Source organism: Ostrinia furnacalis, unplaced genomic scaffold (genome assembly GCF_004193835.3).
Source record: "Ostrinia furnacalis isolate ACB-3 unplaced genomic scaffold, ASM419383v2 OfSCF5109, whole genome shotgun sequence".
Lineage (NCBI taxonomy): Eukaryota > Metazoa > Arthropoda > Insecta > Lepidoptera > Crambidae > Ostrinia > Ostrinia furnacalis.
The window spans coordinates 143804-169081 of record NW_021135348.1 but is presented as its reverse complement, the minus strand read 5'-3'; the positions used below and the strand labels follow the sequence as shown (position 1 = coordinate 169081).

The window sequence follows — 25278 nt, the reverse complement described above, 5'->3', positions numbered from 1 at the left end:
CTAGTGTAAATAAATACTGAATTAAATTTCCAAAAACCGGCCAAGTGCGAGTCGGGCTCGCGCACAAAGGGTTCCGTAGCAGCAAATATAATAAACTTATTATGTCAATTTAATCAACCTATCTCAAAAACTATAAGAGATACTTTGATCAAACCAAAAATCGTTGAAAGAGTTAATTAGCATGCATCACCTCTATTTTTTTTAGAATTTTATACCCCGTAGTTATAAAAATAGAGGGGGGGGGACATACTTTTTACGACTTTGAGAGCTGATATCTCAAAAACCGTTCACTTTAAGAAAAATGTTTTTTAGAAAACTTTATATCATTTTAAAAGACCTTTCCATTGATACCCCACACGGGTATGTACATCGAAAAAAAATTTTCATCCCTCAGTTACATGTATGGGGGGCCCCACCCCCAATTCTTTTTTTTACTATTTAGTGTCATAATTTTGTAGCGGTTCATACAACACATATTCCCATCAAATTTCATCACTGTAGTACTTATAGTTTCCGAGTAAATCGGCTGTGACAGACGGACAGACGGACAGACGGACAGACGGACAGACGGACAGACGGACAGACGGACATGACGAAACTATAAGGGTTCCGTTTTTGCCATTTTGGCTACGGAACCCTAATATAGCCTACAAGTGATACATAATAATCACGACGCGCAGCCACCCGCGTCGTTCACATTGTTCAGTAGATTGCTACCTGAGATTTAATATTGACTGGCATTGGCTGGATCGGTGAACCCATTAACTGAAGTTTAATTAAACTGGTTTATAATAACGCTGGTTAACTGGCTAGGTCTCTATTTTGAGCCTAAATCAAAACCAGCAGATATTATAGATCAGAAATAAGATGGCCAATAGGCCATCTTATTTATCGATCAATGAATGTTGATTAACGTCAAGGCGAGAGTGAATATGGGCAGACCATAATAGACTGCATCTCACTTAACATCAGGTGCAATTGCGTTCAAATGCCTGCCTTGTTCTGTATAAAAAAAAGTATTTTTTCTTTTCATTTTGAATAAAAGTAGGTATTTATGTTGTTGTCAGATATTATGAAGCGTTACAGCCGTCTGATTTTGCCTTAGCGTTAAACATCATTCTAAAAATGCGTATTACTCGTACAATCTCTTTCTACGAGTAATAACAAATTACTAATAATCTTTTTAAAAAAAAAAAAAAAATAATTTCGTTTAATTCCAACCAAAGGACGTCTCAATTTAAACAGACAAAACACAATGTTAGCTCAAACTTAAAGTAATTACAAACAAAATAAAACCACAGGAAACTGGCTCACCTTTTCACAGGCATCCATTGTAAATCCATTCTCGGCCGCAGTTAACTCAGTCCAACAAATTACAACTCAATTAATATAACCGCTAATGTGATGAACTAATTCCAAAGTTTTCCTTTAACGATTTGTCTCACAAAGCCCGCATTAAATTTTGCCACAGTATACATTTGTGAATTGGGTAGGTTCATTTTTTAATGTCGCGAAAACAGTCATGAGTAAGTTACTACGTACTACGTAGGTACGGTAGTAAAAGGTAGCAAACCACTACGCTGGCAGGTATATCTAGTACCCACATAGTAATTTTCAGAGAGCAAACAACATCATTAAAATAAGTGTTGACATGTTCTGGGTATAATGGCTTTGCCACAAAAGTCATAAAAGTATTTTTTCTTAATTATTTTAACCCTAGTAAAGCTTTAGGGAAAAAAATAGATGCTTTGCACAGAAAAACTAGATAATGTGATCCATTTTTGACAATATTGACGTTATTATTTGGATGACAAACAATTTAACTTTAGTTTTTAAGGCTTAATAAATTGATAATACACTTACTGAATTATTATTTTACTATGACTGGGACCCAATAAGGGTTTTCCATTTAGACTACTCCCAGAGGAAAATATCTTGATTTCATGAATGGAAAAAACTTTTTAAACGAAAACAATAACCTACTTTATTGCGTTGCCTATTTAGGCTATTTACAAAGTAAAACTTTTAATATTATTCGCTTACAAAGTTAGTCTATGTACTTACTTTGTAAAACAAAATGTTTCAAGAAAACTGTTTAAAAAGAAACACTTTTTATGCTCCAACATAAAAACTACACTTCAAACGTTTTTACAGCGTCTTGAGCACAGATTTAAATTATTTTCTTGCAAAGATTTATTTTTTCATGTTAAACAGTTTTTAAGTTGTTAAAAACTGTTTAACATGAAAAAATTAGTTCTGAATAGAAAAACTTTTACTGTAACTTTACACACTTAAAATTTCACTTTTCTTTTAAGAATTTATTTTTACACAACTTTGAAAATACATAACCTGACACTGGCTACATACACTCCAGCCATTAAAAAAAAAACTTTTCGTTCCAAAAGTTCGCTCCAAATTTAAAAACCCGCCAGTCACTTTCCCTCCAAAATAAATATTTTTAAAAACATCACACCTCAAAAGAGTTTCTCTAAATTCTTTAAACACAGTTCCCGAATGTCGGCCGAAGTGTCAACATCGTAACTTTTTCGACGGCGGCCGGTCGCGGCGGCCAGTTGTTTTAAACAAAAGTGAAGGTTGCGTGTGGCTGGGCGGGCGGCGACGAGTGCGGCCACTGCCCGCCCTAGGACTGTATTGTGTGGGCAGCGCCATGAGCGAAGCGGGATTTTCTTCCGCGCAGGTAGATACGATTTTTTTTTCAATTTGATGAAGTTAAATAAAATAATCTAATTTCTTTTCTAAATTCTAATCAATCAAATCTTGGTAGCAATTCACTAACGGAAAAAGTTTCCAAAAGTGTCGTTTGTGTGTTTTGTGAATTTGTGTGTCTTAAAAAAGTAAATGGGTCACATTTTGTATTTTTCTTTGCTCTCAGTAAAGTAATTTTTGATGTTATTTTGCTTCTTTCTCTAGCCTTTACATTGTAAGAAGCCTAGCCGGTATCAGTTACCAGCCAACATCTTAGTTAACAGTCAGGGATTAAGACCTATCAATCTCAAAATGTGAAGGTGGTGCGCACGAGCATTTGTTTTTGGAATCATACACGTTTCGTTTTTTTTTTCTTTTTTTTTCTTTATTTCTGTAAGTAGGCTTTAAAAAAGCACTTTTACTTTGCTTTTAATATCTGATAGAATAGTTCAAAGTTTTTAATTTTGGGCTAATAATGAGATAAATAAATAAATCAGAAATATGGTATTACAAAATGGTCGATAGAAATTGACAAATCCAACATGTAGTAAGTAGTAGGTAGTAATTTTTTTACAATTTTGTTTTCTCTGTCAATAATTTTGTGTCTACTCTTCAAGGATCTCTCCCCGCTCCCGCTGCGCCCATCACCACATCCCCTCTACTCGTGCGTCAGACAGACCCGTCCCCGCTCGTCGCGTCGTGACGTCACGCTGACGTCACCCCGTTGTAATCAGGCGATCGAGTTGGTTCGTTAGCGCCTGTTTTTGATCAAAACCATTTTTATTACACCGTTTGTGTGCCGTAACGAAGTTTCTGGTTCAAAAAGACTAATTTTGCTATTGTTTAGTCTTGCGAATATAAACAAAGGCTCTGTAATTATTGCAGAAGTTTATTTTTTGTGTATATGAGTGACCACATAAAAAAATAGGTTTTTATAAACACTTTTACACGTCCCAGTATTAACCCTACCACTGCTTCGGGACAATAAATGGGCCAGTGCTGAGAAGAAGCAGCGCAAGAAACTTAGTTACTATTGTTTTATCAAAGACATCGTTAATTCTACACATCGTTGAATCAACGTGGCTTTAGTTTCTATTGTGATTGCTGTAAAGACTATATCGTTAAAATTTATTGTTCAAGGTAACTTGATTGTGCACTTTAATGTACGAAATCAGATTTCTACCCAAACAATCAGGTTGAGACTGACTTGACCTGAAAAAATGTGTAATCTATACTTAATATTATAAATGCGAAAGTAACTGTCTGTCTTGCAATCATGCCTAAACCACTGAACCGATTTGATGAAATTTGAAATAGGGATAGTTTGAGTCCTGGGAAAGGATAGTTTTATCCCGGTTTTTGAAACAGGGACGCGCGCGATAAAGTTTTTGTGACAGACAAAATTCCACACGGGCGAAGCCGCGGGCGGAAAGCTAGTCTTCTATATTCTAGATATAAGTCCATTAGCATCTGAAAATACTTAACTAAGTAGAATACACAACAATGCTCCCAAAATATAATTGGGTGAGGTGCTTCCTTTCATGTGAAATATCCTGTAGCCCTCAACAGGGATGTCAGACAAGTTCCAAGAGGATCTTCCCTCTCAAATACTCTCATAAACCGGTGTTATTCGCAAGATTGAAATAATAATAGCATCAAAACCTACAGGTACTTCTACCACCAGTTTAATGAAATTCAATATATTGTTCTGTATCATACTACATTTTACTAATAAATTTTACATTATACTAATAAGTACTCGAATTTGGTTATTCTTACCGTTAGATAATTCCTGGCAATTAGTGGTGACTGAGTTTGTTCCGGCGTTTCTTCTCAGCACTCATATGTTTGTCTCAAAGCGCTGGTAGGGCCCAAAAGATAAGGAGACATGTTTTGACGTTCATAAGTGCCACTTGTGGTCTAAACTGAATAATTATTTTTTGATTTTATTGATTTGATTTGAATGTATGTAGGATTAACGAGTTTTGTGTGTAACGGAATAGTAGGATGACGGATGAAAGATAGTATGATTTGAACGCTGAATGATGAGGAATGATTGGTCTATTGAGGTAACGGAAAAGATGAATGAGGAATGAGGATGGAGAGTGAGAAAAGTGGTTTAAAAGAGGAGTCAGTTGGATGTTGTGAGTTGTGAAAGACGTAAGACGGAAGACGGTAGAGTTGTTATAAGATTGTAGTAAAAGGCGTGTAAACTGTAAGTCGTATAACGAGAAATACATACATCAAGTTCATCAATTTATCCGAGTTTCATGAAAACCAAGAACCAGCTCTCCCACATGTATGTATTATGGTACATGCTACAATGATACTGAAATGGTTTCCACTCAGCATGGTATCGTAGCAACTCAGGCACCCCGCAGATTATAGACTTTTTATCAGCCGATACTTTGATAGGTTAATCAATATGAACATGTATGGTTCGTTCGTTCGTTCGTTTCAGCCGAAAGACGTCCACTGCTGGACAAAGGCCTCCCCCAAGGATTTCCACAAAGACCGGTCCTGCGCCGCTTGCATCCAGGTACTTCCCGCGACCTTCACCAGATCGTCGGTCCACCTAGTGGGAGGCCTGCCCACGCTACGTCTTCCAGCTCGTGGTCGCCACTCAAGAACTTTCCTGCCCCAGCGGCCGTCAGCTCTTCGAGCTATGTGCCCCGCCCACTGCCACTTGATTTTAGCGATTCTGCGGGCTATGTCAGTCACTCTGGTTCTCCTACGGATCTCCTCATTTCTGATTCGATCACGCATGTATGGTATTGGCCGATAATTTGGTCGGTCTGTTAATCAGTATGAACATGTACCTATGATGATGATGATGAAATGTGCACATTACTTATCAACTCGGAAAGGGATCACCGTATCGCCTACCGCGCGGTGTCAACCGCGAGGCGCGTAGGCGAGGCGTTTACGTCGGTGCGGATTATGTGTGCTTTGCAGTACGGAGTTTCAAAGAATACTGACCGCCTGGAGTTGATACGGTTACGATCCGTTTCCAGATTGATAAGTCCTTACACCGATTTGGTATCAGCTTCTTCCTCATACAAATTGGGAGCCGACCCAAATATAGTCCAACTGTTGTCCGTTGGTTGTCTCATATAAGCCACGACCCTGGTCTTCCGTGGACACCATGGTGATCACCACAAGCCAAGTAATTAATAATCAGGGTTTATTAGTGCCAGCTAATCCGGTTCTGTGCCAGTCGGGCACGTCCTGCTATTGTCTTTATTTTCTCCTTGATTGGGGTGACCAGGATATCGTTTGAGCACAGAATACATAATAGTAGCAACAGAAATTGCACTCCTTTGTGTAGGATCAGATGCCGGAATTGTAACTGTAATAATAATAATGCAAAATATCCAACGCACATGGTGCATTCGAAATCGCACCTTACTACTACGTTCACAAGAGCACAATTTTTTTTTGTGTTCAGAATTAATCTACCTCACAGCTCAAGCGTCAGGGTTGTATAAGCAAAGTAAAATAAATAAAAACTTAATTTTAAGAAGCATTTATTGTATTTACGATTGGTAAACTTTAACCTAGTGGTGTTTGTATAATCGTACCATCTCTAAAGTACCTACTAATAAACTTCAGTGTTGCGATAATTCGAAATTGAACAAACAGTTTTAAAAGGTGTAGTGTCGGAAAATAGACACGGTGAAGTAAAGTTAATTTTTTTATTAGCTAAAATAATTTTTTTACTACAGTTTTTTGTCATAAGTATTTCAAAATTATTTAAAAAGTGTAGTTTTTTTAAATTATTTAAATCACTACAGTTAATTATTATTCCTAAATATTACGATTTTCCAATAAAAAAGAATAACAGTGCTGTTGGAACAATAAACCTTGATTGCGACGATGATCGACCGAGCGTGTATAGAAATACGCGTGTGCTCACAGGCGCGTGGCGGCCCTGGCTGATTTGCAACTTGAAGTTGTCGCGCGCTGTAGGTAATTATCTCAGCCGGCATAGGCGAGTGACGGAGGCCTGGTTTGAGGTAAGATAAAACGAGACTATTATAGTTCTAGATAGATTTCCACGTAAAATAGCATCGAACTCTTGTTGTTGCTTCAGTAAAAGGGTTTCTTTTTATCCTAAAAATCAACCTATCAATAAACCGGTTAAATCACTTCGTATGTTTACTTTGTCACTTAAAACTTAACCCATCAAAAACAATACTTGTCAAAAAAACCAAGTCTCGCAACTCAGTTGTTCTACGGTAAAAAGTTGTGAGATCCATGTAATACCAAGTCCAGGCCAGGAAATCTTTAACGTTTTACATAAATTATTGACTTGGCCATCGCACTAAATAATTTAATTTACACGTGTTTTCATGCGATGGCCAAGTCAATATATTTATGTAAAACGTTAAAGATTTCCTGGCCTGGACTTGGTATTACATGGATCTCACAACTTTTTACCGTAGAACAACTGAGTTGCGAGACTTGGTTTTTTTGACAAGTATTGTTTTTGATGGGAAAAAAACCGGCCAAGTGCGAGTCGGGCTCGCACACCGAGGGTTCCGCCGTACAAACGTAGCGGTTTACAATTTATGACGTATTAAATCAAATTACTTACTTGATTCCGTTGCGAGTAGTGGCGAATTTCAAAATATGCGGTATGATTATTTTTTATTTATTTATTTTTCCTAAATTTGCATTATAGGTAGGTACCTACCTCAGCGTTTTGAATTTTTGCGTTGATTTAGAATTTCTCACAGTTTAGAGGCAATTAGATTTAAGAAGTGTTTGATATGAATTTCAACTTTAATATCTCTACGCGTTCATGTGAAAAAGGGTAGGTAGTAAGTTTATAATTATTAAAAAAATATTTTGTCATGTAAGCAAAAATAATATTTTAAATTTTATGTAACTTCAAATTTATCATTTTCGCAATTTTTCCTTTATCTATCTATCTATACTATATAAAGCTCGATTCCTACTCACTGACTCACTGACTCACTGATCAGGGGTATTTTTGGGGTATTTAGAGGGGAGAGGGGTAAAATTTTTGGTGTTTGTTTTAAACTAGATTTTTCGACTGCCAGCTTTATTATATTTTTTGAAACAAAAAACAAAATGGCGGCATTTTTTGAGACATTAACTTTTTTGTTTTTCATCCTGAATTTTTTCTTTTTTGGTGGTTGGTTGGGGTTGCCAAGGTGTGCTAAAAAAATTGAGAAAAAATTAGAAAAACAAAATGGCCGCGCCGCCATCTTGGATTGAAAACGCGATTTCGGGGGTGTTTTTGGAGAGGTGTCACTCCGAGGTGCGCAATTGTTTTTGAAATTTTCTTTTGGGTGTTTGTGACTGATATAGTCTGCTTCAAGGCCACATGCACAGATTATCAAAAAACAAGATGGCGGCTGAGCCGTCGGCCATTTTGTTGCGATCAAAAAATTCCCAAACTTTGGTAGCAATTTTCCGGCAGATGGCGACACCGGAGTAGGGTACAATGTTCCGGGCGATTGTTGGTCTGTTATTCGAGTGTTGCCATGGATCGGAAAAAACTACCATTTTGGAAGAAAATTTTCCACCACGGCCCCGGATAGTAGAAAATGGAAATTTCCAGAAATTCCAAAAACTTGGTATGCAGTCTGGTGACGTTTGGGGACCCGAATGACATTTCACCATTTTTATCAAAAAAGTCTGGCAACACTGAAAGTTATGGGGAAAAGTTTTTTTTGCGACATGGGTGTCTTTAAAGTTAGTGACAGACAGAAGGAGTCATGGCAGAAAAAAAATAAAAATGACATTTGGTCAGATATACGACCCAGATTATGGGAAAAATCCGAAATGTCAGAAAATCAAGATGGCGGCAGCGTGGGCGGCCATTTTGTAAAAAGTTGAAAATTTCGAAATTTAAGAATGCATTTTTCGAGTAGTTGGCAACACTTTGGAAAGTCGAGTTGTATGAGGCGGTTGTGTGTCCTGTCGAGAGGTTTCGCTTGGGTGAAGAAATTTCTAATTTTCGCAATTTTTCCTATATTTGCATTATATGACAATGCTTTATGCCAAATTTCAAGATTCTGAGTTTACGGGAAGTATCCTGTAGGTTTTGATTCCTTTGCAAGTGTCGAAAATTTGTTGAAAATGTCGACATAATCGGCTGTATCTTTTGATTGGCTTGGCTTAGAAGTTTGATATTTTCACAGCTTAAAGGGACAATAGACCTGAGTATTTCATGTGAATTTCAGCTTGATACGTTCACGCGTTCTTGAGATAAAGGGTCTTGCCAGACGGACGGACGGACAACAAAGTGATCCTATAAGGGTTCCGTTTTTTCCTTATGAGGTACGGAACCCTAAAAAAGTAAATTATAGTACCTACTTAAAATACGACTAAATCACATTTGATTGGAGTAAATATTCCCAAAAAATGATTGAAAAGTCTATAATTGCCATTAAAATGTTGTCATACAATTTGGCATTCAAGTTCCGGGGCAAATAAATTAGTTTTAAACAACAAAACAATCTATTCAGGCTCAATTTCGACCCGTAAATATTCAGCGAACAACCCAAATACAAACAAAGTTAACAAACAACAGCGTTGTTGCAGGGACGAACAAACTGTTTTGTTGACCGTTGTTTACATCTTCTTTTAGGGTTTTGTTTATTTGTTAGAGGGTTTTAGTTCCCCAACACAAGATTCTTTGGATTTCATTAATCAGTTTTAATCACTTATTTTCATATCTCGACTTAGGGCTGATTTTTGGATAAGTTTTAACTGAAGAATAAACTTGTAATTTTGACAAATTTCCCATACTGAAACTATCAATGTGCCAAACTTATTCTTCAGTTATTTAATCTTCAGGTGAAATAAACCCTTAATGACCTAATATTTCATCGCTAAGTAGATAAGGAGTGACTCTAACAGTTTAGGAGTTCACTACTGCTATAAAAGTGAAAAATCGTTCGTACTAGAAGCTGCTCATTAAATGCCATTAATTAATTTGAAAAACTATTCCCTCGGTAAACTTTTTGTGCTACAGGTTTAATTAATGATCTAGCGTCTAGGGTTAGGGGATCTATTAGTTAATCTAGTCTGACAGACTGTAGGGCAAATTATGTGTTTTTTTATGCTAGACAAGGCAGGTATCTAAGTGAGATTCAGTCTAATGTTAATGTTAAGAATGATGAGGGGTTCGGTAAGCCAATCTGGTTTGAGTTGAGGCTTGAAGCGTGATAAGTTTAAATTTATCAGACGCCTATGTTATGGCAAATTTGTAATCTGAGAATGGAAAAGTGGGCTAAGTGATAGAAGGAATACGAACTCTCTCTCTCTCTCTTTGATCCTAATTTGGTGGACTTATTCTAAGTCACACTCCTGACTTCATGGCTAAAGCACTATTAAAATAACCAAAAGTACACACAGCCACAGTGTTAACAATCCATTTCCGTTTTTTCTCTCGCTTTCATCAAATGGTGATTCTTTGCGATAGAACGAGACGACATGACCGGCAATAGGTAGTTAACACTGTTGCCGATAGTACATCACATTTTTATTTATTTGCAGACGCGTCGTACTACATTGTCTCTAAATCCTGCAACCCATGGTCACCCTATCGTTATCTTATCCCTCCCAACCGCTTCGTTAATAACGGACCTCGTGACAGAGATATGCTTTTGGCTCACCCGTTTTTATGCTACGTGCTCCGAAAATCTTTTCTTTTAATATTATGTAACGTAATCTAGGTAGGCCTAATGTTTAATTGAAACCATAGGCTATGGTTAACCAATTATATAGGTTATGGGGTGCGGGACTATTCCCACCCCTGGAAAACCCTTACGTCAACGGGGTATCCTACTATGGGGCACCATTCTGTGGGGTACTATACGAGGGCGGCACTGAAAATTTCGGGAATCAAGGAAGTGAAACAACATTACTATTTAAAAATGTATTTATTGCTTTTTAAAGTATTCTCCGCGAAATTTGACACATTTTTCCATACACGAAAACAATCATTGAAGCAACCATTGCATTCGGAAGTTTGGGTCTCCAAAATGGCCGTTTTGTAGGCTTCCACAGCTTCTTCAGGTGATGAAAATCTCTGACCACGCAATTTATTCTTTATTTTAGGGAAAGTATAGAAATCATTAGGGCTTAGGTCGGGGCTGTACGGCGGATGCTTCTCCAAGCAATATACACACATTATCGACATATAAATAAAAATGTAATACCCGAAACGTTTCGGGTGTTACAGTTTTTAATCAAGAAAGAAACATACTTAATTAGTATCATGCTCAGATATTAGTTACTATTTGAAATCATTACTACCATGACCTTACTTTTACCAAATAATGTTACCCTAATCCATGTGTAAGGTACAATAATAAAACAAATACCTGTTTTTCTGTTTCGGGTGTTACATCGCCGAAGTAACAAGAAAACACACTTAAAACTTGATGATTATCCATTTTTTTGGGACTGATGACGCTATCTACCAATACTATGATAAATACCCTCAAATCATATAGTGGCAAAACGGTTCACAGATTGATAGTTTTTTTAAAATCGTATTACCTACCAGTAATTAGAGAGAAAATGATCATTCAGACAGTTGACTTCAGTATAGACTTTGAAGACTAATAACTTAAAAACTACATGTTTCCTTCAGATTTTTTTTGTTGCACATTATAATTTGGAATGTGTACTTTCAAAATTCATCAGATTTAATGCGAAAAGAACATATTTAGTTTTTCACCCTCGGTAACATTTGTCATGGAATGACCCGTTACACACTTCTCCTTTGTCATGTCACTAATGGTTGGATAAGAAAAACCATTGACTAAGCCGTTCTTCATTTTGTTCATGTCACTACCGTTGATATGAGCTAGTCGCCTGTGCCATAACTCTGCGTCTGCTACTGCTGATGCCGCTAATCCACAATCTGCTTCCTTTGTCATAAGCTTGTAGACTCCATTAGTCAATTCTGCAGTTGCAACCAGTACATTTTTCTTGTTTCTGATGTAACAATGTCTTTCATTGAAGTTAACTTTGTTCCCATTGTTAATCAATGCACTTACTGATAGCAAATTTGTAGTTAAACTTGGCACACATAGCACATCTTTGATTGTCACATCGTAATCATAACTGGTAGTTATCTGTACGTCTCCAGAGCACACAACTGGCACTTTCGTATCATTTGCAACAGTTATTTCTGATAATCTTGGAGAAAAATTCGCGTTGTTTATCCAATTCTTGTTGGCTGTCATATGTGCGCTGGCACCAGAGTCAACGTACCATTCAGTTTTATCGTATGTACCATTCAGAAATACCACACTGAATGCATTGGTTTCCTTTTTCTTCAACAACGGACACTGATTTCGATAATGCCCCTCTTGTTTGCATTTGTAACAAGTGATTTTCTTTGTTGAAGAATTATTATCTGTCACTGTCTTTTTGTTGACACATGACGGACCTCCTTATTTTTCCGGCTTAGTGTTGCCAGCGAAATTTTTGTTTTTCGCTGCAAATGCTGTTCCACTAGTACTGCCTTCAAAGTCACTTGCAACTTCCATGTCGAGCAATTTTGTTTTGATGACATCTGCAGTTATCGAAATCCCCGAATGTTCAATGAGGATCATTTCGATTTTTAGCTGTGAATGCAGATTTATAGGGCTAAGAAATCCTTAATACACAGTCCAAAAATTTTTGTTCTACGACAAAAATTGACGAAGTTATGGCCAATTTACTAAATAAGTTCACTGACCGCCCGGCGCGGGGACGATGACGTCATTATATCCGTTCCGAACGCTGTAGGCGTACTGCGTTATTTTTATTTATTAATAAACAAAGAGACTGAACAAAATTGATGCGTACCTATACTGATTAATGTTATTAACCACATGCAAAGCTTCGTGAATTGCAACAACTATAATTAAATTTATTATCCAAGCTCTAAATAATCGCTACTAAGAGTAACTTATCATAAAAAAAAATTCCAATCGCTCAAGCTCCCAAGGGCCTACCGATAGGTCGGGTGACGTAATCTTGAAATTCTTTAAGCCCGCGCAGAACTTCCAGAAGGTCGGGCGACGCCACGGCCACTTTGAACAGTGTTTACTTCTGCAGTTATATTTTATATTTATTCGATTCTAGAATATATTCCCAAAAAGTCTGAAAGGTGTTTTAATTTGTATCACTTGGATATGATTTCTATTAGAAAGTGTTGTGAGTGTGACGCTTGAAGGGAAGGAAGTCAACCTAACCTAACCAACTGCGTATTTCTATACTGTGTAGCTGGAAATTGTGGCGGGAGCTCTTTGACGCGCTGTTTTCGGCGAAGAATTGCGCGCGCAGATTTTGACAGCGCGAAATACCTACTTTAGAAGAAATACCAAGCCTTAAACAAACCTGGTGGTCACCGTCTCATTTTTCTTTTAAGTAGGTACAATTTTTAACAGTAATGAAACTACTTAAAACGGTCTCAAAAATAACAATAAATTGGCATGCCTACCTGGATTGACTCTATTTCTATTAGGCTTGTTAACATCTTAACTAATTAACTATCATCATGGCTGAATTATGTCAGCAAAGAAGCCTGCGATAATAAATTTGCTCTATAAAGTAAATCAGGAGTTCGCTTTCCTACAAGTATCTGCCATTCAAACTATGCCATGGAATTATGTGCTACGCCCACTAGACAGACATTTAGTTCAGCAATTGGATAATTGATACCAATAACCAGTAATTCCAAGACTCAGCTTCTTTAACTACACACCTAACAATCCGTCCCTGAAGAATAATTTAGTTTTGTCAGTCAATTGAGTTTGCAAACTGGTGACGTCATAATTCGGTTTTTTCATACGATATCGTGTTATTTATTGGTGTGTCAACTACCCTTTTGTGCAGACTTTTCTATTACCAATTCACAGGTATACCTCAAAGCTTATAGCAGTAAATAGTTGTAATAGTGTGTTGATACTAAATGAAAACAAAACAACATCTTGTCAGAGGCTTGCCAGCTCTGAGGCTTTAAATCTAAATTCTTATCAGTATGCAAATTTTTGGTGTTGTTTGTCCTTCCAAAGTGGAAACGATTGTTATCATTGATTTTAAATTGATATTTCGGGCTTGTTTTGGCTTGGCTTTAATATTTAAAAATATTCTGGTTCGGCATTGCAAATAAATAAAGAAACGGTTCGATGTGAACAAAACATCTAAATACTCAAGACAGAGGAAATTACAAAGTTTTTTTTAATAACATCTGTAGATGTTGTTTATTAAAGATCTTATTAGTTAACTAGCTTTCCGCCCGCGGCTTCGCCCGCGTGGAATTTTGTCTGTCACAGAAAAACTTTATCGCGCGCGTCCCTGTTTCAAAAACCGGGATAAAAACTATCCTATGTTCTTTCCCGGGACTCAAACTATCTCTATGCCAAATTTCATCAAAATCGGTTGCGAGGTTTAAGCGGGAAAGCGTAACAGACAGACAGACAGACAGACAGACAGACAGACAGACAGACTCAAAAAAACCAAGTCTCGCAACTCAGTTGTTCTACGGTAAAAAGTTGTGAGATCCATGTAATACCAAGTCCAGGCCAGGAAATCTTTAACGTTTTACATAAATATATTGACTTGGCCATCGCATGAAAACACGTGTAAATTAAATTATTTAGTGCGATGGCCAAGTCAATAATTTATGTAAAACGTTAAAGATTTCCTGGCCTGGACTTGGTATTACATGGATCTCACAACTTTTTACCGTAGAACAACTGAGTTGCGAGACTTGGTTTTTTTGATAATATTAGTTGGGATTACTTCATTCTTATTCTTCTACAGTTAGTAAATCAGTTGAAATTTAAGTGACTCTTAAGTAAAACTTAATTACTAAACATTTTCTAGAGATAGGTATTAGAAAAAATTACATTAACATAAGATAATACACAACAAGGAAATAGATATTCACAGAACGATAAAGATAGGTCATTAAAAAAAATACATTTCCAAGTTACAATATTTTCATTATTCCTAACAATTGAATAAATAAATAAATAAACGAGACGCGACTATCACCTATGTTCACCAGAATAAGAATTAATTCTAATGCTGAAATATCTTTTTAAATCAGTCCAGTAGTTAAGGAGCCTATTCCTTACAAACAAACAAACAAATCTTTCCTCTTTATAATATTAGTGGTAAAAAATCACAGTAGGTAAAATATTTACCAGTGTGTCCCATCACTACGTTTCCAGCACTAACTCTTCAGCGAATGCATTTCATCGCAATAAAGCTTCTGTCCCGGGAGCTTAAAGTGCAGAATCGTAATGTAGGCGGAAACTTAGGTCGGAGTGTCACAATTAAATTCCTGTTTAATTAGACCCAGTAATTTGTCATTTGGACTGTCATTTTCAACAATTTTCGGATGTTCGTATTATTAGCTTTGTTAAATTGGTTAAATTCAAATGAGTTTTTACTGATTCTAATTAAAATTGAACTTTAACATTTTGCAAGTATTAATATCAAATGTAATCTTCATGTGTGTTAAGTGTATGCAAATAAATGATTTATCTATCTATCTATCTAATCTTATAACTCTCCATGTTGGTCCAAAAGTTCATAGATCCGTAACATTACCCTGCTAGGGCATTGCAACTAAGTAATGTAAAGTTTGCTTAAGTAGTAAATAATATAAGACAATAATACATTTACCTACTTACTAAGGCTGGGTTGCTGGGTTACATTAACTACAACAAACGTCAAATGTCAGTCAAACGCTACAAAAATAAGGATTATCGTTATAGTTACAGTTAAAGATAAGGTGGTACAACCAACGCTCATAGTACAAAAATATACTAACACATAAATAAAATACAAAAATATACTTCGCCTGGGTTGCACCTTCTTACTTCAACAATAACAAACGTCTAAAACCTGTCAAACTCCATACTAAAAAAAACGATTATTTTTATTGTACAGTTAAAGATAAGGTGGTACAACTAAGGCTAGAACTACAAAAATATACAATGTTAAAACATAGCAATATACAAGAAATAATGCAATAAAAATAAAAACACTGTGAAATGTGTCATTTTCATTTCAATCTCTAATAATAATTATGCGGTACGTTTCCGAGGTTATTACGGGCAGGTGTTCCGTTCCCAGGCGGGTCACATGTGGCACTGAATAGGCTGCATTTAAAATTCAATGGTGCAGGATTGATTGAATCGATACATAATACCTAATTTCCTACATCTGCACAGCAACAATAGGTATACATTCCACCAGCTCGCAAGTGTTTCGATAACTCTTTTATAATGCGAACAGCTAGGGACTGGAATTCGCTGCCTGCTGCTGTCTTTCCTGAACACTATAATCCGGGCTTTTTCAAGGCAAAAGTGAATAGGCACTTACAGGGCAGATATGTACCTGAAACCTAATTATATTCTACATGAAGATTATTTTAAAAAAACATTCAATTCTTTTGATAAATGATGCAACATAAAATAAAAATTCATAAAATTCAGACGCCCTATCAGACGCCCTAACAGAGCTTATGTTACGGATTTTAATTGTACACACACTAAAATAAATAAATAAAAAATAAAATAAATAAAATAAACACTGAAGCAAATTAAATTTAGATCTATTCGTACATAGAACAATAATGTGTTTCAGTTCTTCTTCCGAGTTTCATTCTTCTTCTTTTGCGCTTCTATACATTTCTTGTAACGGCATTACGCACCTAGCATCTTCATATACATCTGCCTTTTGCAGCAGATGAGTCTGAAGACAAGATTTTCAATATTTTCAATTTCAATTTTATTTATTCCAAAAACAAAACACATTGTATAGGAAAATTAGGTAGACATTAAAATTCACACAATCTGCAATTCAATTAAAATAAAATTAATCTAATCTAAGAGGCGGATAACACCAACTGATGCTAAAACTGATGTTGATTTCAATGTTGCTGTTTTTCGCCCGAGCTTCTTGCTTCGATATAATCTTGTATTTCTAGACATTTGTAAGACCGGCATTACGCACCTAGAGATTTTAAATTCATATGCAGCACATTTGAGTTTAAAGTCTCGAGGCGAATAACGCCACCTGCCAACTGGGGTCTTGAACTGCTGTAGTCTTCTTAAGAACTTATCTACTAGGAAATTATTATAAGTTTTTATTAGTATCTTTGTTGACGACGTGAAATGCATTACAATATGGAATTAAAATCATGGCTGATTGGGAAGGGTTTTTACACCATTAAGGAATACTTTGATGCTTTTATGTTTCAGTAGTATGTCCCCACATGTTTCCTGTTTATGTTGCATGTATCTATTAAATTGAGTAAATTAAGTAGTTGTAAGCTATTTGCATGCCAGTTGTGGTGATTTGGGCGAACTATTTTTATATTGACATCTGCTGTACCGCTTATCAAGCAAATAAATGGATTTTGATTTGATTTGAATTATTTTGGTAATTTTTGTCTATTTTTTACATTTTGTAACAATTTTCAAATGCAAGCAAAGTTAAAGCACTGGCCCATTTATTGTCCTGAAGCAGTGGTAGGGTTAATACTGGGACGTGTAAAAGTGCTTTTTAAAGCTTACTTGCATAAATAAATGAGTTTTAAATGTGGCGTTCACCAGAGGCAGAGGTCCCTTTTAATATTAAAGTTCACATTCTCTTCAGAATGATGAGACCATATCTCACGTGTTCCTCCTCACTGTAACGAGGAAATTAATAACCCAGGCAGTTCCGACGACCTAATCTTATCCCAAATGCAATCGCCAACTTGGCCCTGCACTACCGTGCACCGAACTAACGACTCCTATAAAACATTCAGGGCCATCTCCAAGTAAAGACTGGCTTAATGGGCTTCAGCTGAACCTGGATGTCCTAGATTTATAAGGACGCGGCCTCACTAGCGGCGAGGATGATTCGCTGAGTAAGAACGTGGCCTTACTAAGAGCGAGGAATGAGTGGATTTAAGACTTAATGGATGTTTCTATTCTCGACGATGAAAGAAGTATTGTTAAATGAATTGTGAAGTGTTGTGTGACATTGCATGTGGAAATAACCACAACGTCATGACCCTAGAAAATGCCCTGTAACGAGTTTTCGGTAAACATTTTCAGAATCTTCTGAAAACTTTGACCAAACTTGACCCATTATTAAAAAACTTATTAACTTCGACGCGACCTTCACCAGATCGTCGGTTCACCTAGTGGGAGGCCTTCCCACGCTACGTCTTCCGGCTCGTGGTCGTCACTCAAGAACTTTCCTACCTATGGGGCCATCAGCTCTACGAGCTATGTGCCCCGCCCACTGCCACTTGATTTTAGTGATTCTGAAACCAAAGTGACCCCTATGAAAACCAAATTCCTGTTAAGTGTTACCATAGGGGTCACTTAAAAATTAGGGATTGATGGTGAAAACGGGCATTACTAAAGTCAAGTAAGACCTACAGGTCTCGCTAAAGTACCACTTGCCGTTTCTGCGAGCTTTGTGTAGGTAAGTACTTTTCGAAGAAGTACCTACGTATTCATTTGGTTTCCACCTCAGTTAAAAGGGACCAAAATAAACAACTGACCTAAATTTAGTCCAACTCCAGCGTGTGGATCAATATTATCCTTTCTAAAATTGTTTCATTATCAGTAGGATGACTTTTTGGAACTTTAGGTTTATTTTAAGACGTAATTTGTATGCTCTTATATTCCATGCCAAAGGTACAGTCAGTTTCAAATAGTTCGTGACATCTAGAGTGGCCAAGAAGTTGATAACACAACTTTATTCAACCCAATTCTAATAAAATGTGTTGGGTACGAACTGTTTGACGCTGACAGGAGGCAAACGAGCAGACGGAACACCTGATGGTAAGTGATTACCGTCGCCCATAGACACCCGCAGACCCAGGGGCGTTACAGGTGCGTTGCCGGCCTTTAAGGTGAAGATACGCTCTCTTCTTGTAAGCTAGCAGGTCGTATCGGTCCTGCGCAACTCAGATTCTACGTGTTGCATGCAGTAACGTTCCGAATCTGCCCCGATTTGCGCAATATTCTTCATGACCCAGGACATATTTCGTGTTGCTCTACGGGCAAAAACAGTCCCCGGGAACACCACTAAGTTGGTCAGCGACATGTTCCGCAACATCCGTCTCCTAGTGTATCCGTTGCATTGAAATCAATTGAAATTTTGACCACTATTTTGGCACTTATAACTCTTTCGAAAAATAAAACCTCTTCGAAAACACCTTATTTATTCGTAACAATAAAACGTTGGAGTTCTAATATTAGGGTTCCGTACAATAACAATATTTCGGCTGCCAGCGTAATGTGTTTCCGAGACAGCTATAAATAATGACATTTCTCACTTTAGCCGCCTGTTAAACAGCCGGCCTGCGTTAGAGATGTGCCCGTGTCGATAAATATATCGATATAATCGTCTTACTTATGCTTAAATACATAACCGTGGTATAATATTATAATTAGATAGTTGTTTCCAACCTTTTCATTCGAATTGATCATATCACATCGATTATCAGGTGGGCCACACAAATTATAACTTCACTGTCAATATTTCATAATCTACGCTCTACTTTGCATTCTTGAACCAACCTGGTTTTCAAAATGAAATACCTACCTCTTTTTGCGTTTACCTGATCACTATATTGACAAAACTGTTCAAATATTGCGATATGTAAAGTATTTAAAAATATAAGAGTTGATGAAAAAATAGAAAATCAAATGTAATAGAGTATCAAAGTGTCGCCGTAATCGTGAAACTAATACGATAAAACTGTCTACATCCCTATCAGATGGACGATACGGCATAATTTACCCAGAAATGGGGTAATTCTGGTTTAACTGTCGCCTTCGTTTTACTTTCAGTGTAGGGTAACTAGCCGAGAGCCGAGTTTCCCTTATCTGGGAAGATTTGGCAAATAATTGGAAAACTTTACAGTTGCAGTTTTTGGTAAAGTTTTCAGCGAGTTGAAGTTTATAGGGGATTTAATGCAAGTGGTTGAGTGTTCTATTGCATAAAGAATGAGTCTGTTGTCCAGTATAATATTAGTGTGTAGATTAAACATCATTTCGACAGCGTAAAAAATACCTACCTAAACTGTGTCAATTGATTAGTGGTGATAAAATATTCCATTCTAATAAATTATGCCACAACTTCCCACCTTCAATTTAAAGCGGGGCACCAAACCCAGAACCTTCCAAGTCATCCTTTATTAATTCACTAATCATTGACCAAACCCTTCGAAGCGTGGACCGGCGCAAGCCACCGGCCCCTCGGTCCCGCTCTACTTGCGTTTGCGTCATCGCGCGCGTCAACGTGCGCGCGTGCAACCGGTTCGATTCCTGGCAAGAATGGAGTGGACTGTGTGGTGGGTCCGTAGGAATTAAGTATTTTTTTATATGATACTACTATTTTGTATGTCGCAGAAAACAAATAAAGCTGAAATTTCGGAATATAAGATAAATAATACTCCTCTTAGGGTTGATATTTCAATCGTCAGATAATTTTTAACCGGAGAAAGTTTAGCATACTATTGACAGCTTCAGTATGGAAAATATGTCAAAATGACAAGTTTATTCTTCAGTTTAAAAATATCTGACGATTGAAAAATCAGCCCTTACTCAAGAAGGAAATACAATTTTGAGTTCATAGTTCATAGATGCCGGAAGACACATCTTAGAATTTCCTATGAATAAGTACCTACTATTGACTGACAGCTACTAGGTGCATTGTTAGAAACATAGTAATTGTAATTCATACAAAAATATCTTTATATTATGTACTTCTTAAATGGTACACGGAATCTTAAAGGCGTGATCCTTGCCTACAGATGAGCCACGACCAGCTACGCAGTGTGGTTTGAAATAAAGGCGATTTTGGAACGAATATGTTTAGTCTGACTTGTTGCACTCGATGTACTTTAATCTGGGAGTAAGCCTTAGTAATTTTCCATTAATTGGAGCATAAATATGTTAATGAAGACCCTTATGACGTCAGTGGTAATGACAGGATCTATACCACTTTTGATATACATATTTATGTATTTATGGCACTGGATTATGGATATTCCAAATTTCCAATATTCAACCAGCAATATTAATATTCTGTCACATATGGTAGGTATAAAATTATTTACAATTTTGAAAAGCTAAATATCCAAAATCTCAAAAATATTGATGTCCTCATACCAATGACCTATGAAAAGGTTAAATTTTTTTTGGAAGATTTGGATTTCCTTCTCTTGAGAAAAGTTGTTGCATTTGAACAGTCGAATTAATGTATCGTAATGTAGATAATTATACGCCATTAAAATGTTTCATATACTTTAAATTCTGAGCTAAGACGTAACCGGTTAAAAGTGATTTGTGGCATATGCCAGCATATTATGACAAATATACAGACATAATTTATAATTATGTGAGGCTGTTAAGGATAAAGTAAATAAGGTAAAGATAAAAATAAGTATGTAAAAGGTATACATGACGTCACTTGTTTTTCATTTTGTTTGTTAACATTAATCTCAGAATAAATCGTCAGTTTTGACATATTTCCCATACTGAAACTGTCAATGTGCCAGTTATACCAGGAGTTATTCTCGGAGAAAAGTTTGGTCGAATCGGGCCTAAACGATATAGTTCAATTGCTTGTTATTCAGATACTTTGATACAGTCGCATATTCAGATTCTACTAGTAACGAGAAAAGTAATATTACTCTAACTATGCTAATACTATAAGAAAATTAACTCTACACGAGGCAAATAATTCGTTATCTGGCCTTCAATTTTTAAAATTGTACGAATACATGTACTTTTACATAGTTTGTTATTATGTATTAAACATTTATTATTTACATAACAAAATGAATATAGGTAACCAGGTAAATAGACATAGGCAATCAGTAGCCGAGGTGAATGGCCTCCGATAACCGCACTAAACTTGACCTATTCGGCACTCGTGCGACCTTTATCGCACACGAGTCGATAGCATCTGGGGATTCTATTGGCTTCACTAACTTAAGCTTCAACCACACCAACGCGTGCAGATTGCTATCGCCGGCGCGATCATAGGCCAATGACAGGTCGCGCGACCCATGACAGTCCGCGCGACCTGTCATTGGTCTATGATCGCGCCGCGCAGCGATGGCGATCTGCACGCGTTGGTGTGGTTGAAGCATTACAGAATTCTCTGAACAAGTAACTTATAACTGTCTAACTAAAATAAAGAGACACAATATACTAACATTGACTATGTACATAATTGACCTCTCGACTGTGGCAGTTTTCTTCCGTATACCAATTTTTCTCGGTTTTATACCGGAAGCCAGTATTAGCCTCAGTTGTCACTTCAATGAAATTCAGCAATAAAAACGCCCTGTGTAATGTAAATATGAAAAAAATGCTGATCGTATAGAAGAAAAGCGGCGATGTAGGAGCGCGGATTGCCAGTCGCACCTAGCACACGCGGTCATCAAGTCCTCTAAGCATTTATAGAGTCAGTCTTGTCATTGCGCCGCAGTGATCGCCACCGCCGACGCGATCTGCACGCGTTGGTTTGGCTGAAGCTTAACCGATCTAGCGCTGCTTATTTTAATACTTTGGTAAGAAGACGGAACTAATGTTACGCTACAGCGAGCTTTACTTTTAATTTTTCCAAAATGGAGCAAGAATTTTGCTTACGATAGCTTCTCTATCCTTTATAAATAAAATAAAAATAACTCTATGAATGCAGGTATGTTTCGAAATAAATGCCTGTGCTAGAAATATACTTATTTCTAGTGTTATCGCACGATGCTAGAATAAGCCGCGCATTTTTCACGGTTGGAAAAATTTCGGCCATTGCTCCATTCCACGATCTATAGCATGCACGAATAGCTTCAAGGAGAAAATACTTTCTATTGCTAAAACAATACTAGAATAAGTTATCAAAGGGGCTTGAAAACCTTTAACTTTTTCATGGTAAAGGTCGGGAGATACCACAGTTCAACAATTTACTATCATTAGCCTGTCAAGATGATGGTTTTGCCCATAAAGTAAATGGATTTTACTTTGTAGGGCACATTCTTTGAAATTAACCTATTGTATATTAAAATTTAATAATATTGTGGTTTGTATTACATCATTGTAATGGTTTTTTAGTGTGGAAAACTACAATATACTTGTTAATGTGAGTATGAATTAAGCAAATCTTGTACTATGTGTAAGTACCCTAAAAAGGCCTACAAAAGATTATCCTACGTAAATGCATACAAAATACGCAGAAAACACCTGCCTATACAAACAGATATGCACCCAAATATTTGTATTTTGCGGGGACTGAACTACCGACCTCTGGCAGCCCGTTACGAGAACCAACAGTCCATGAGGGTGTTATAATATTATGTTTTTATCATGCTTATAAGAATCTTCATGGTGTCTTGGCAACAAATATTAAGCAAAGTTATGCGATGTACTTTCTAGCACTTACCAACTGTCAAACCACACATGTAATGCGAACAAATTTTAATGATTTTTGATTTGTTACCAAATTAAGAACACGCATTTTTAATTAATCACTATTTGCATTAGTCGTTTATTTGGTTCTAATGATGCCTATCTTTAGTATCTATTTTTAACTTTAACCCGAATGGTTGAGTATACCATTATTACGTTGAATTATGTGGAACATAACGACTTAAAAACAAAAAGAAAGAAAAAGTTATAGAATTATTTCCCCTTTATTTCTTAAACAAATTGTAAAGTTTGAACAAGAATCATTTAAATAAAATATAATTTAATGTTAAACATAATGACTTAGATTGCATTAATGAGCACTCTCTTTCACTTAAATATAAAATTAACAAACAATCTAATTGTAACTATTGCTTTGTAAATGCTCATAAATCTTAGGAAATATCAATGTTCTCGTATACTGACTATACGTCACGTCCAGGTGGGTCCACAGGGCGTCCGACACCGCCATCTCCTCAACAACATTCGGCAGTTTCTTCAGCAACCACTTCACATCTTTCACGTCTACCAACCCATCGTTCCTGCCATACAAAGTCACCACCGGCACTGTTACCGCACTAAGATTGTACTTCGGAGGCTCCTCACTTCCATACAATTCCAAATTATGCACCTTCCCGTAGTCGAATTTCGCAAAATCATTCCGCATCATACTTTGACCGTATCTCGCCATATTATGCACTGAGGTACCAGCAGGGAAATGACCATAGAGCACTCTAGTGGTCTCGTTGGATACCGATCCCGGGTGGTAGGCGTCTAACAAAGACTGAACAGTAGTACATATGCTACCGGTCATCGAATTCAGCTGGCAAAAGAACGCGAGGAACTCCTGGCTAAAAGAGCCCTTGGGTAAGATCTCACCAACACTCGTCTTTTTCAAGATACCCTCAATTGTGTAGACACTTTCCATTATAAATCTGTACAGAATAGAACCCGTATTTGTCTGTCTCGCTGCAGGTGCCAAAGCAATCATCACGTTCGCCTTTTCACAGTATCCAGGTCTTTCGGAGCACATGATGAAGAAAGTACCAGCGCCTTGAGAGAATCCAATGTAGTTCAGGTTGTCAGCTCCCGTGTGGTCCAGCACGTAATCCATCATAGCCGGGACATCGTAATATCCGATTTCGTCTACAGAAAACTGCCAGTACTGGTGATCCGTATCAGGGTTCAAGGAGACGTGTCTTCTGGAGTAGTAGTTGCCTCTGCAGTTGCCGACCCAGAGGTCGAAGCACTCGTCTGCTATCAGGTACGCTAGTCCAGCGTCGGGCCCCGCGTCCAGCCAGGAGTCGGAGCTCTGGAGAAGTCCATGCATGAGGATCACCGGTGGAAGTTTGGTTTTTCCGTTGCAGTTCCTTCCTTTATTTATCCTGAACATGGTAAGGATGTATCCATCTTCCGTGACGACTGTGTGTTCCTGAGAGCTGTATCCATATTCATTTGTGAGCTCCGTGAAATTAAATAGGGAATCTTTGGGATATCCCCAGGATATTTTCGTCTCTGTGTTGATGGGGAGCCGTATAGCGTACAGTAAAGTTGCGATCGATATTAGGAGAAGGATATTGAATATGTAGAATCCTTTGGACGTCATGTTTCCGACTGGACTGGCCCCGCGGTTGCGGCGTCTATATACGACTACGCTGCGCACGCGCTTGGTCTGTTATGCATTTATGAAAACAATAGTAAGTGAGTTAACCAAAGTTCAATAATGAAGGTCGTGATAAAAGGATAATTGTTATTATTGAGAATTACAAATTCCGTTGCAAAATGGTTTGAAGGAACACGCAATGGAGAGTGTGCGTTGATTCAGGGTTCCGTAAGGAGAGCTATAATCCGCCGGTTGTTTTCCTCCAAGGATTATTGGTACTAGATCTAGAAATGTATCAACTTCGCAAACCTTTTATAAATGGGCCTTGTTATATAAATAGATTCTATTTCTGCACATTTCTGTTTGTTTTCCTTGTTAAATTGTTTCGTGATTTTACGAGCTAAATAAAGATTGTAATGTTTATTTTCGCCGCTTTTATTTGCATTATTTTTAATTATTTTACCGTCATACGTATTATTAGTTCTGTTTATTTATTAA

The 25278-nt window shown here is 37.1% G+C and overlaps 2 protein-coding genes across 2 annotated transcripts in view; both read right to left on the bottom strand.

The window, feature by feature from the left end:
• The window catches only part of LOC114360647 (probable serine/threonine-protein kinase samkC), a 137580-nt gene that overhangs the window by 19119 nt on the left and 93183 nt on the right, over positions 1–25278 (bottom strand). The window lies entirely within an intron of this gene.
• On the bottom strand, positions 23396–25022 carry LOC114360648 (lipase 3). Its single transcript, XM_028315401.1, has one exon. It carries the CDS (start codon positions 24781–24783, stop codon positions 23536–23538), a length of 1248 nt encoding a protein of 415 aa, XP_028171202.1. The 5' UTR covers positions 24784–25022; the 3' UTR covers positions 23396–23535.